General features: G+C 41.7%; 1 protein-coding gene across 2 annotated transcripts in view; it reads right to left on the reverse strand.

The window, feature by feature from the left end:
* Positions 1–7,323, reverse strand: part of LOC142098322 (putative thioesterase PNKD) — a 56,951-nt gene extending 49,628 nt beyond the window's left edge. For both annotated transcript variants that reach the window (XR_012678327.1, XM_075181072.1), the window contains exon 1: positions 7,172–7,323. Coding sequence is in view for 1 of the 2 variants with exons in the window: in XM_075181072.1 (XP_075037173.1) it covers positions 7,172–7,296 (125 nt within the window). In the remaining variant the exon portion in view is untranslated. The remainder of the gene's footprint in view (positions 1–7,171) is intronic.
* Between the last annotated feature and the right edge of the window lie 5,705 nt (positions 7,324–13,028).

Here is a 13,028-nt window from a genome sequence, read left to right on the forward strand (position 1 = left end):
CTGTGCACCAGAGGCAGTGAATACGTCCAATAGCTATGTGGATTATGAATTTGAAATAGAACACAGTAAAATAAAACAAAATTTGCATTATTGTTACCTGATAATAAAGAAGTATTAATGTTAAAACAGTTAAAGAAAAAAAAAAAAGTTTTTTTTAGTTATTTTTCCCCCATTAAATACATTTATCAGAATGTTGTTAATGTCTACTGAGCATAAAATACATTTTACAGTTGCTCCTGATTGCAAACACATGTTATAGCATGTATACGAGACTGTCATCACTACTGATCAGGACTTAGACGAGCCCTTTAGCTGGAGCGAGCGATACGGCAGAAAAACAAGTAAACTTGCAGGCGCAGAGCTGGATTCGGCCATGTTCCGAAGTGGCTGATTGCTCTTGAGTTTAGGATGCCCCTATTGTGTATTCACTACGGCAAAATATCCTTTCCCTGCCCAGTTCACTCCCCGGAATCGTAGGCTGTAGTAAGTGTCCTTTGCATATCTCCAGGTTCTGGGCACACGCAGAGATACGCTCAAAGTTGGCAGATATGTTCTATGACGACTCAGGACCAGGATGTTTTTTAACTCATACCAGAGTTTCATATGGATATAGTCACATTTCTTATATGTGTTCTTAAGGGTATGAATCAGTTGCGGAATGTCATTATCCCATCTACACCGTGCTGTTATCGATGGCGCCTCATTCCACCACCAACGCCGGGGAAGAAGGTTCCTGCTGATTAAAACACACCAGGCTCCGCACAGCATTAGGAACCCTCATTGGCTGAAGCCAGGAGCCAATCGCGTAGCTGGATTTCTGTAGGGAACCTGATACTACACAAATCTTCAATACAGCTTTATGGCAGAGTTATGACTAGAGTGCAATAGGAAGCGACTGTATATATTTGAGATAAGAAGAAGGGGAACACTGTGCATCAATGGAATAAGATCATCCACAGACCTTACAGCTTTTGACATTAACGCTATAAAGTGTTTTAACTGTGCCGAAGAATAGAAATTGATTATTATAATTAAATTGAAAAAAAAAAAAATTAAAATAAAAAAAAGGAGGTTAGTGAAGGTCATTTAGACGACAACTTAGGGAAGGATTAATAGTTGCGGCAGCGGAAAAGTTCGCACCTTTACGGAATTATATACAATTAACATAATTATCATCCTTTATTACACTTTAAACAATGTGTTAAAAATAACCAGCATTCCTGTAATCAAGACACAGAAACCTCCCTGCTGGTTAAATCAGACACTAAGAGATGGATTAAGACCCAGTGGGGCCCGAGGCAAGAAACTAGTTTCTCCCCTGTCTGTCAAAAACCCCCCAAAAAACAAAGACAGTTACTGTAAATCGGGTCCCTCAGTAAAAACGAAAGAAAAACGGAATTTTAAATCATGTTGGAGTAATCTGGGCCCTTCAGGGCTCAAGGTCCCTGGGCAGGAGCCTAGGGTTCCTAATGAACGTCCCAACTCTGCCTAGAGCCGTTGAAAGCTCCGTTATCTGAGAGCAGGGTTAAGATCTATAAGAAACGGTGACGGGCAGCAGAGAAGAGAAATGATTAGGACCATAAAGAGTTAAATCAGTTTATGATAAACCTGCATATCCAGAGCGGGAAGTAACCGTCAAGTAGCGATAAACACGCATTCACAGGATGACATGAAGTATGTAACCACATTATACGCTTCATTTTCCAAGGGAAGTATTTATACACATGTGCCTGAATGAAATATCACTGTGTGGTAGTAACGGATATAGGGAGATACACAGTACAAGGAACCTGAGGTAAATACTCCAAACTAACCGAAACCTCTTCTCGGACCCCACAGGCGACCCCGTAACCCTACACAGTAAAGCTCCGGCCCATGTTATCATCATGGTAATCAATGACCCTAGCATGAGGCATGGAGGTGGGCAGGCACTGTACCTCCCACCCTTTGATAACTTTATCTACACACAGCGGAGGCAGTAGGTTGCCAAACTTTCTGGGGGAATGTAAACTACCGGCCTTCTTAGCGTTATTATGTTTCTGCCTTAACAACATTAGCACAGAATCTTAATTTTACCACGTTATGTTTCTGCTTTAACAACATTAACACAGAGTCTTAATTTTACCACAGGCTGGTTAAATACTGCCCATGTGGCAACCCGAGGAGGTGGCTGTTTTGTGGGGCTCCCTCAATATTCACAGCAATGCATCCTATCCAATGACTGGGAACATACAAGTGTTTTTTAGCCAGGAGTGGACTCGCCGTTTCCTAGTAAATGTATCGTCTGCATCATCGCGATTTGTCAGCATGTTTGGTGCACAGAAAAAAGGGCAACTGTACGTCAGTGGAGCCTTTAGCTATGCTACACTCTATTAATCGTGTCTCACTCCCCCAAGACTATGACTATTTTGTGTGGAGAGAACTCGCTACAGGCGTATGGGGCAGCCAAGGGAAATATTAAAAAAAAACAACAATATTTTCATTCAGGAGCTTAAAATTTTACTTGAAATTGGGACCCAGAAAAAGCATCATCTGTCCTTATATCTGATAACCAGCATACAATCAATATACAATATAAAATACAGCGTATACGATACAGAGCCTAATAATCGGTGTACAATGCAGATCCCATTTGATAATGCAGAACGCCATTTGAGGTAGCTTAGTTTCTAGTTGACATAACAAATTGCACAACGTGACTTTACATAACATGCACAGACCATCCCTCTCAGATGTGTAATACTACGAAGGAACATACACACAATATCTCTTATCCTGTCACTATACTGTTGTTTGCAGAAGCACTCCCTGCATTGTATAACCTGTGAATGGATACATTGTAAACTGCACTCACAATAACTCACTGAGCCCATTTTCACGACACAGATGAATAAAACAGATAAACCACAAAATACAGGAGCTGTAAGGATGCTAACCCATTAGGCTTACAATCTGACAAGCAGATTTTTATAGTGTATCTGAAGCCATAAAAACAAAAATGCTCAAGTTAAAAGAGGAAATATTAGTTCTTATTTAGATCTCCACCCTAAACATATTCTAACCCCCCCCCCCCCACTCCAAGTAGAACAGAATAGTTCTTGGGTTTGACCATTCATCCACTGATTGGACTTCACCCACGGCTTCAAGAATGAGAGGAACGCCACGGTTTTGCTAGTTGTGGGGGGAGGGGGGATTTTATCCTAATTGTAGAATGAAACTCTTCTTTACAGAGGGGGTACACTGGTCACAAAGACAAAATTTTGCCTTGAAAGCTATTGCCATTTTAAAATTTGCCCTGCACAGTCGCCAAATATCAGCGACTTGCAAAAAAGTGTAGTTTAATACATTTACCCCCAGGTCTGACAAATATGGCAGCATGCAGTGAGCCACTTAGAAATGATTCCCTAAGAAAAAAACGAAGTTCTGACAAATAAGGCTACAATTCACGCTCTACCCACAGAATGTAACTGGGGTAAGGATTGATGTGCCAAATAAAGTTCTCCTCCATTGAATATGTTAGCGCTATATTAATAAATGATAAAATACCGCGTCATGTATGTAGCACCCATATTTTTAAAGACCAAGCGGGGGCCAGAGGATGCTCTTGACATCACCTGTCTGCTACACCCCTGACGTATGACCTGACATTTCTTTAGTCTATAAAGTCCAGGGCGCGCTCTCTAAAATTATCTTGAATAATGATGCTATTTTGGCCCAACCACATTCTGGTAACACAAGAATGTCGCAGAGCCGAGCGCATTATCAGATGTGCAGTGCGCTCTGCTCTCAGATCAAGGCTTAGTCACTGAAGGTGACAACACGACTCCGAGGCTGGTGTGAAAACCTCCTGTCACCGCTGTACGAGAGTCACATGATCGCCAGCACATTCTCACAAGCGTGTTGCAGGTTTAAGCTCTGTAATACGCTCACCGGCTTTTCTACGTTAACCCCATCAACGCCACAGAAGCTTGCCAGTCTGTGCAACTCTGGTGGCAAGTTCAGCCATGTACAACTTGATGCACATGATATATACACACTGCCTGGCTGCACTGAAATTAAAGGGGAACTCCAAACAAGCTCCCCACCCCTTCCTTAAAGAACACAAAGGGAAGCGTAGGATTTCTAGAGGGGGGGTTTCCACACTTTTATTTCAGAACAAAGCAGAAGACAACTTGCTGCAATAAATAGACAACACTCTGCAGTCATAAGACCGAGACTAATCAAATATAAATTTTGTTTTTACATGAACAATTTATATTACGGTGCTCAAGACATTCACAGATCAACACTTACTGGCGGCTGCAGGTGTTCCAGCGCTGTCAGTGAATCCAGTTCCTTCTTCTTCTGCACTTACTCCGCAGGTCCATTATCGGACACCTGTGGCCAATGAAATCACCTGTCCCTTGTCTCATACGCTCTCTCCCTCATCCATCGTCTCTCCTATTCTTTTCCGTCCTCCAAACTTTCTGCTCTCTTTTCCCTTTCCCCCCAGATCCTGAGCCTGTCTCTCCTGCCCCAAACCCCCTGCTATCTCTCCTTAGCCAGATTTCTCTCCTGCCTCCTCCTGGGGCATCTTACAGCAGGACAGTAAAGAGCAGCAATTGGGGAATGGACCCCCTCCAGACATCACTATATAATTAAATGATAAATACATAGATCTTTCATGTGTGTCCTAGTTTAAACGGCTGACTGGGCAACCATAGTGGGGATAGTCTTTTTGGCAGCAAAGGGTTAACAGAGCGGACGCACTCTATCTGATCCAGCGCTGTGAAATGATAAGATTATAAGATGGTATGTCTGTATTACCCACTATTGTTTTATTACGGTTTGTTCCCAATTGTACAGCGCTACGGAATCTGCTGGCGCTATATAAATAACTGTTGATGGTTATATACAGAAGAACTGACAGTTTGCAGTGTCAGCAGCACAACCTGAGGGCATGCGTGAGACGACGTGCTTGTGCAGTGTCACTTTCCCCCTGCAGAGTCCTGCATATAAGGGAGAGTTTGTGTATACAGAGGAATTTATTCACCCGTATCTAACACCACAGGTAAAAGCTGCTAAGCCTTATAAAGCCAGCAATGTAAAATGCACCATGGTTTTATGTATAGAAATGAAGCAATCTGCGCGTTGTCGTCTCACGCTGTGCGATGCTGCCGCAGCGTAACCCACGCAGTGCGATTTCTCCAGACATAACCTCAACAGTAAACACCAAACCATTCAGAAGTTTTACCTGCAATACCGTGAATAAGCGAATGGTTTGCTGTTGAATCATTGTGAATATGAGAGATCTGGGTGAGAAATGACAACAGATGCTGCCAATTATTAAATAATTAGTTTTAAATGAATGGATCAGCAGCATCTGTGGTCTATGCGGAGGTATCTGCAGTCCCTTGCAGGAGAAACACACACATTGCTGTACAGAGGATAACTGCAAGTGATTGACAGTTACCTCCACACAGACATCAGAGGGTAAATTTATCAAGCTGAGAGTTTTCTGGTGGGTTTGAAAAGTGGAGATGTTGCCTATAGCAACCAACCAGATTCTAGCTATCATTTTGTAGAATGTACAAAATAAATGATATCTAAAATCTAATTGGTTTTTCAAACCTGCTGGAAAACTCTCAGCTTGATACATTCACCCCCAGATGTTGCACTGTGTATTAAAAAAAAAATAAAAAAAAAATAATAATAATAATAATAAATAATAAATAATACAACAAGCAGTGTGACCCTCCACAAATTTTACACCAGCCCCAGCAATTGAACACCTGAACTGGTTTAATGGGGAGACCAAGGGCAGGGGTAACAACCAGCCCCAGGCTAATCAGCATAATACAGTATAAATGCATCCAAACATAATAAGACAAACAGCTAACGGTGTAAATAAACATAAAAAAATAATAAACACAAATGAAATGTAATGAAATGTAGTAACACAAGGACTCTGCGTCTAGGTGATATAAGCTCACACTGCAGCCGTGTAACCGGGATCACGTGTAGGGATTAACAAAACACAGAGAGTGCAGAATATGCCGCTATAAAACCAGTCTGCACATTGTTGTCCTCAGTTGTTGGTCTTTCTGTGGCTTATGATCAGACAACTTCCATGTGGTGGAGGCGATAAGGACACTGCCCTCTGTCCAGCACATTGTGTCATGGGACAGAGCATTGTATTAACCCTCCCTCTGCTGTACACAACTCAATCTAGAAACAACGTCACCTTTCATTGCATTATCTAATTAACCACAGGTCAGTCATACTGCAGCACATTGCACAGTACTAGTAGCCACAGGTCAGTCATACTGCAGCACATTGCACAGTACTAGTAGCCACAGGTCAGTCATATTGCAGCACATTGCACAGTGAGTGGCCATGGGTCAGTCATTCTGCAGCACATTGCACCTTACTAGTAGCTGTTATCCAGCATTGATATTAGACATTCTGCAGCACATTGCACAGTACTAGTAGCCATGGATCAGCATTGGTAGTATACATTCTGCGGCACATTGCACCTTACTAGTAGCCACCCATGGTATACTACCAATGCTGATCCATGGCTACTAGTACTGTGCAATGTACATTCTGCAGCACATTGCACCTTACTAGTAGCTGTGGTCCAGCATTGCTATTAGACATTCTGCAGCACATTGCACCTTACTAGTAGCTGTGGTCCAGCATTGCTATTAGACATTCTGCAGCACATTGCACCTTACCAGTAGCCATAGTTCACCATTCAACAATGATACTGCAGCACAGCAGACCTCTTACAGCCAGATAAACATATCACAAAAGGGCTGACTGCAGGATCTCCCCGACTCTCCCCCTTCACAGTCCGACCCCTGAAATAAACATCTGCACCCCAGTGTATAGAGAGTGTCTGTCGTTGCCACTGTCATATTTGTACAAACCCCTGATGATCAGCCATGTCCTGTCTATAATGCGAGAGATATACTCCAATACAGCAATATTTATAATACTATTAATGATATCTATGGCAGAGCATATATATATATATATATATATATATATATATATATTTATTATACATATACACACAGTCACACCAATATATGGACACACAATCTCAGTATGATGAGTCCATAGTCCATGGTCCACGGTCCATGCTCATCTCGCACCAGCCATATCTCATGCACAGATCCCCACTTACGCGATCTTGAAGAAGGGCTTCTCGGTGCGGGCCATGAGTGTCCGTGGGAGGCAGCGGCGCATGAGAAGAGCAAGAGCGCAGCAGGACGCAGCCAGCGCAGCCAGGAGCAGCAGCAGCGCCGGCATAACCCTCCTCCAGGTGACCACGCCACGCCCACCCCTGAGAAACACACAGACACTGCCTCGTCATCTGCATAACCACGCCCCCCGGCTTATTCTGCTTCACAACTGCAGCGGGGACGTGCGCACAGCGACCCCTTGTGGTCGGTTTGGGAACGTACACTGAAAACTTGGAAAGTAGCAAATTGCGTTTAATTTTCAAAAGTTGCACATTTAACCCCAGGAACAGGGAACCTGTGGTCAGGGCTGCAAACCCTTAAACATGTTTTTTGTTAACTGACAAAAAAAAAAATGTACTGACAGCTAGTATTGTTATATCAACTTGTGTCAGAAATGTGTGATAAAAGTAGAGATGGTCACTGACCCCCGTGTTTTGGTTTTGGATTCGGTTTTGGATCTGGATTACCGTTGTGTTTTGGTTTTGGTTTTGGTTTTGCAAAACCGCCATTGCGTGTTTTGGTTTTGGTTTTGGTTTTGTTTGGTTTTGTTTTGCTATTTTGTTGGAAAATACATGTTTTTGTGCCTAAAATAACCCAATTTAGTGCTCCAACTGTTTTAGAGATAAGTAATCTAATTGTTGAGGTAATAAATCATCCAAAAAAACTGTTTAATTCTTCGTTGGTAGGCCTTCATTTATTCAACACACAAAACAGATTGTCTTCCTCTCCATCTATGCATATTGGCAATGCAGCCATCATCTTTGGATGTATATTACACCCTACACTTATAGTTAAATATGTAAAGAAATGGAAAAAGACAGTTTGCTTTCTGTCTCTATAGGCCCCCCTCCACTTTTTTAAAAAAACAAAAAATTCAGCCATTATAGACTGTACAATATTAATTGACATGGAGAAAGCCAGGTTGGTTTCTGTCTCTCTAGGCCCCCCTCCACTTGTATAAAATACCAAAAAATCCAGCCGTTATAGACTGTACAATATTAATTGACATGGAGAAAGCCAGTTTGGTTTCTGTCTCTCTAGGCCCCCCTCCACTTGTATAAAATACTAATAAATTCAGCCGTTATATACTGTACAATATAAATTGAAATGGACAAAGGCAGTTTGGTATCTGTCTGCATCAGATCCTCTCTCCACTAGGAGTAAAATAGAAAACTATTCAGCCGTTATATAATCTAGAATATAAATAGAAATTGAGAAAGGCAATTTGGTATCTGTCTGCATCATAATCATCAACATCGTCATTAGCGCCCTCGTCGCCTACACAAATCTCCCCCTCATCCTCTTCTAATTCCAAAGTGGCATCCTCAATTTGGGTATCACCGGCTACACTCGGGCTATTAAGGCACACATCAGCAGAATGCTCACGATTAGACATCCCACTGTTGGATGGACTCTCCACAGGGATTGTTGTCATTTGTGAATCAGAGCAAATATTCTCCTGTAATGCCTCACTGTTATCTTGCAGCTCGGCTTTGACGCGTAACAGTAGTTGTGCACCAATTGTAGGCTGGGTAACTTTTTGGGATCTGCCACTAATAGCCAAAGGTGAAGGCCTCATTCTCTCTTTGCCACTGCGTGTGTAGAATGGCATGCTTGCAATTTTTTTTTTATCGTCACTTAACTTTTGCTCAGTTACACTTCTTTTTCGCTTCAATACAGTAAATTTTTTTTTGGTTTTTGTTTTTTGCACTAATTTGAAAACACTCTGTTGTTTGACATCGCCTTGGCCAGATGACGTACTGGGAACACTAACATCAGGACTGGTGACAGAACCTAGTTGCTCATTCAGATCATATGTGGACTGCTTTGAATCCATTCTGAGCGCAAACCACTGGGGAGTGCTAAAAATTATTTAGTAGATACTGCTGACAGATATGACTTTTGACAGCCAGAAATATTAATGCACAATTAGGGAGGACACCCCAAAAGCACTGAGGAGTGCTAAAAATTATTTGGTAGATACTGCTGACAGATATGACTTTTGACAGCCAGAAATATTAATGCACAATTAGGGAGGACACCCCAAAAGCACTGAGGTGTGCTAAAAATTATTTAGTAGATACTGCTGACAGATATGACTTTTGACAGCCAGAAATATTAATGCACAATTAGGGAGGACACCCCAAAAGCACTGAGGTGTGCTAAAAATTATTTAGTAGATACTGCTGACAGATATGACTTTTGACAGCCAGAAATATTAATGCACAATTAGGGAGGACACCCCAAAAGCACTGAGTGCTAAAAATTATTTGGTAGATACTGCTGACAGATATGACTTTTGACAGCCAGAAATATTAATGCACAATTAGGGAGGACACCCCAAAAGCACTGAGGAGTGCTACAAATTATTTAGTAGATACTGCTGACAGATATGACTTTTGACAGCCAGAAATATTAATGCACAATTAGGGAGGACACCCCAAAAGCACTGAGGTGTGCTAAAAATTATTTAGTAGATACTGCTGACAGATATGACTTTTGACAGCCAGAAATATTAATGCACAATTAGGGAGGACACCCCAAAAGCACTGAGGAGTGCTACAAATTATTTAGTAGATACTGCTGACAGATATGACTTTTGACAGCCAGAAATATTAATGCACAATTAGGGAGGACACCCCAAAAGCACTGAGGAGTGCTACAAATTATTTAGTAGATACTGCTGACAGATATGACTTTTGACAGCCAGAAATATTTATGCACAATTATGGGGGACACCCCAAAAGCGCTGGGGAGTGCCAAATATGAAGAAAAAATAATAAACCTCTATCCTCCTCTCTGCACTAGCGATTTTGGTTAGAGCAATTGCAAGAACAATATTGTATTCTCTGTCCCTGCTCTAATTAGCCTATGACTACACCCTGCTCTCTCCCTCTGTCAAATGGCGATGGATTGCTGTGGAGGCGTGTATTTATAAAGTTGAAGTATCGCGAGAACCGAGCCCCGAGATCCGACGACGTCACAATGACGTTCGGCCTCGATTTGGATTCGGAATGGGCGGGAGAGTACCGAGCTGCTCAGCTCGGTACTCGGATACCCAAAGTTCGGGTGGGTTCGGTTCTCGGAGAACCGGACCCGCCCATCTCTAGATAAAAGGAGCTTTGGCATTGTAAAAAGGGTCTTCACAGCCATTGCTCACATTCAATGGTGTGACTGTTCTGTGAGTTTAAGTGTAGTGTGAGGAGGGTAATGTTTCTAGTGATCTAACGAAATGTGGACTATTTTGTTACTGACTGTAAATTTACTGACGATTGGCGGTCCTGACAGCTCCGTTCTAGACAGACTTGTAGATCCACAGCTAGGGGCAGGCTGGGCTGGGGTCAGGGGGGCATCTGCCTCCCCGGGCTGGTCCCATAGTGGGCTACCTTGGGCTGGATCACTGGGCCACCTGCATTTTTTTCCCTTTAAAATGTTCCTAATAGGCTGCTGACTCGAGTCTTGCCCCTGGGCTAAAATTCGCCGGCCCTCCTCTCAAACCTACAGACTGCCCAAGGCTGCTATAATAATTACTAGCTGAATTACCCAGCATTGCCTGGGTTTAAATCTTCAAGTTATTACGTTATCAATCAGTTGGATGTAACTGTCAACATTTTAAAAATAATTAGCAGCTAAGATGTCATCCGAATCCATCCAGTGGAAGGTCCAGAACAGGCTCCCCGGGTCAAAGTTCTGCCCAGCGTACAGCAACGAGAGGTCCGACCGGGACCTCAACCCCTCTAAAACCTGTCCAGGACCCAACTGCACCAACTCAGGTTGGTTTCATCCCAATCGGTGCAGGGGCGTCCGAATACATAACCGGAGAGACAAATAAATAAACAGACCAATGATTTTTACATATAAGAAAAATGCTACACACGGGCCCTTTCTACAGCTCCGCCGCGGACGCTTCTCTGACAGCGCCGCGGCTGCTGTATAATCTAACATCGCAGAAATGGAGCTGCTGCCGCAGCAGCTCCTCCCAGGAGAAGCCACAGAGTGAGGCATGACGTGCCCTGCTGCCCTGCTGCCCTGCTGCTGAACGGTGAGTCCCAGTGATACTGGGCCTTCAGCAAATAATATATAAATATATATTATATATTTTAATTATTTAAATATATTATGTTTGACAGTTTAACTTTATTTCACAGTTACTGAGCACTACATATGTAAGTTAAATAGATGGAATAGGATGTTAAACAAATAAACGTGTAGAAAGACATGTTGTTTACTTATCTTATCAATTCCAGTCCAAGCTTGTTTATTTCTGTAGAAGCAGCAAAAACATTATAGGATCCTCTAGTTTACTAATCATTACTAAAGTAATTACTGAAGTCTGCCTATAAGCTTTAATTCGATTTCAAATAAATATATATATATATATATATATATATATATATATATATATATATACACACATACATATACACACACATACATATACATGTGTATATATATATATATATATATATATATATATATATATATATATATATATATATGTATATATATATATATATATATATATATATATACATATATATACATATACATATATGTATATAAAATCTAAATCAAGCTTTATTATAAGAGGCAGGCTTCAATAATTATTTTAATAACGATTAATAAAATTGAGGATCCTATAACATATTTGCAACATTATATATATTGCATATATGCATGTAATACAGTCAAGACTGGTGTCATGGTTTCAATAGTTTTTGTAGTTGTTTTTTAATGTGCGTTATTAATGTTAGTTTTAATGTGCAGTATCAAAGCTTTTTTTGGCACCTTACTTGACATCTGTAAATCTTGAAGGACTAACATACTAATGAATGCAAATATCTTCTTACAGAAATCCTTTCCAGCCATTACCACGTACTGGGAAGCGCAGATGACAGCGCACAAGAGGCATAGCGGCCTCTGGCTGTCATCTGCTGTCATTACAGCAATCACACCTGACCTCTCAGGGCACAGAGCTTTGTAAAAGCCAAATACTCAGAACCAGTGAGCAGCCTGATTGATGCATCTAGCTTTGTCCTGCAAATAGCAGTAGGGACACTGGCCCGAGGGTGGGGCAAATACCCCCTCATCAAAACTAGCTGGCCCGCCTCAGACAAGAGCCTTTCACGTGGTCCTAATGACAGGGTCCACACATTCCACATTAAACTGCCGCTGTGTCCTCCTCTTAATGCCCCAGGGAGGTTTGTATTCTAGACAAAACCATCTTGGTCAACGCTGGAAACCACAGCTTCCATGTGTTGCGAAAGTGAATTTTTCACCATTACAGAGATCTGTTGTGTATAAGAATTCCACATGACCGACTTGAGTCACGCCTGACACTTCCTGAGCATACTGTAGTTATGACTTGTTGCAGATTTTCTGCAGCATCACTCATCGTTGTCATCATCATCAACATTTATTTATATAGCGGCAGCAGATTCCGTAGCACTTTACAATTGAGAACAAACAGTAATAAAACAATACTGGGTAATACATACAGAGAGGTAAGAAGGCCCTGTTCGCAAGCTTATAATCTATGGGACAATGGTTTGATACATAAGGGTAAGTGCTACATCATATTGAATATTTGTCCAGCTAGAATGCAAAGGTTACAAAGTACTTAGTGGGCTGTGTGTTCAGTCACACAACTATGTTGGTCAGAGGGTTGTTGTCTTGTGTTAGCTGTGTAGAGGGTGGTAATAGGCTAACCTAGGGAGATTAAGATGGTGGTTGAGGAATATTATAAGCTTGTCTGAAAAGGTGGTTTTTGAGAACCCTTGAAGGTTTGAAGACCAGAGG

The sequence above is a fragment of the Mixophyes fleayi genome, chromosome 7, assembly GCF_038048845.1.
Source record: "Mixophyes fleayi isolate aMixFle1 chromosome 7, aMixFle1.hap1, whole genome shotgun sequence".
NCBI lineage: Eukaryota > Metazoa > Chordata > Amphibia > Anura > Limnodynastidae > Mixophyes > Mixophyes fleayi.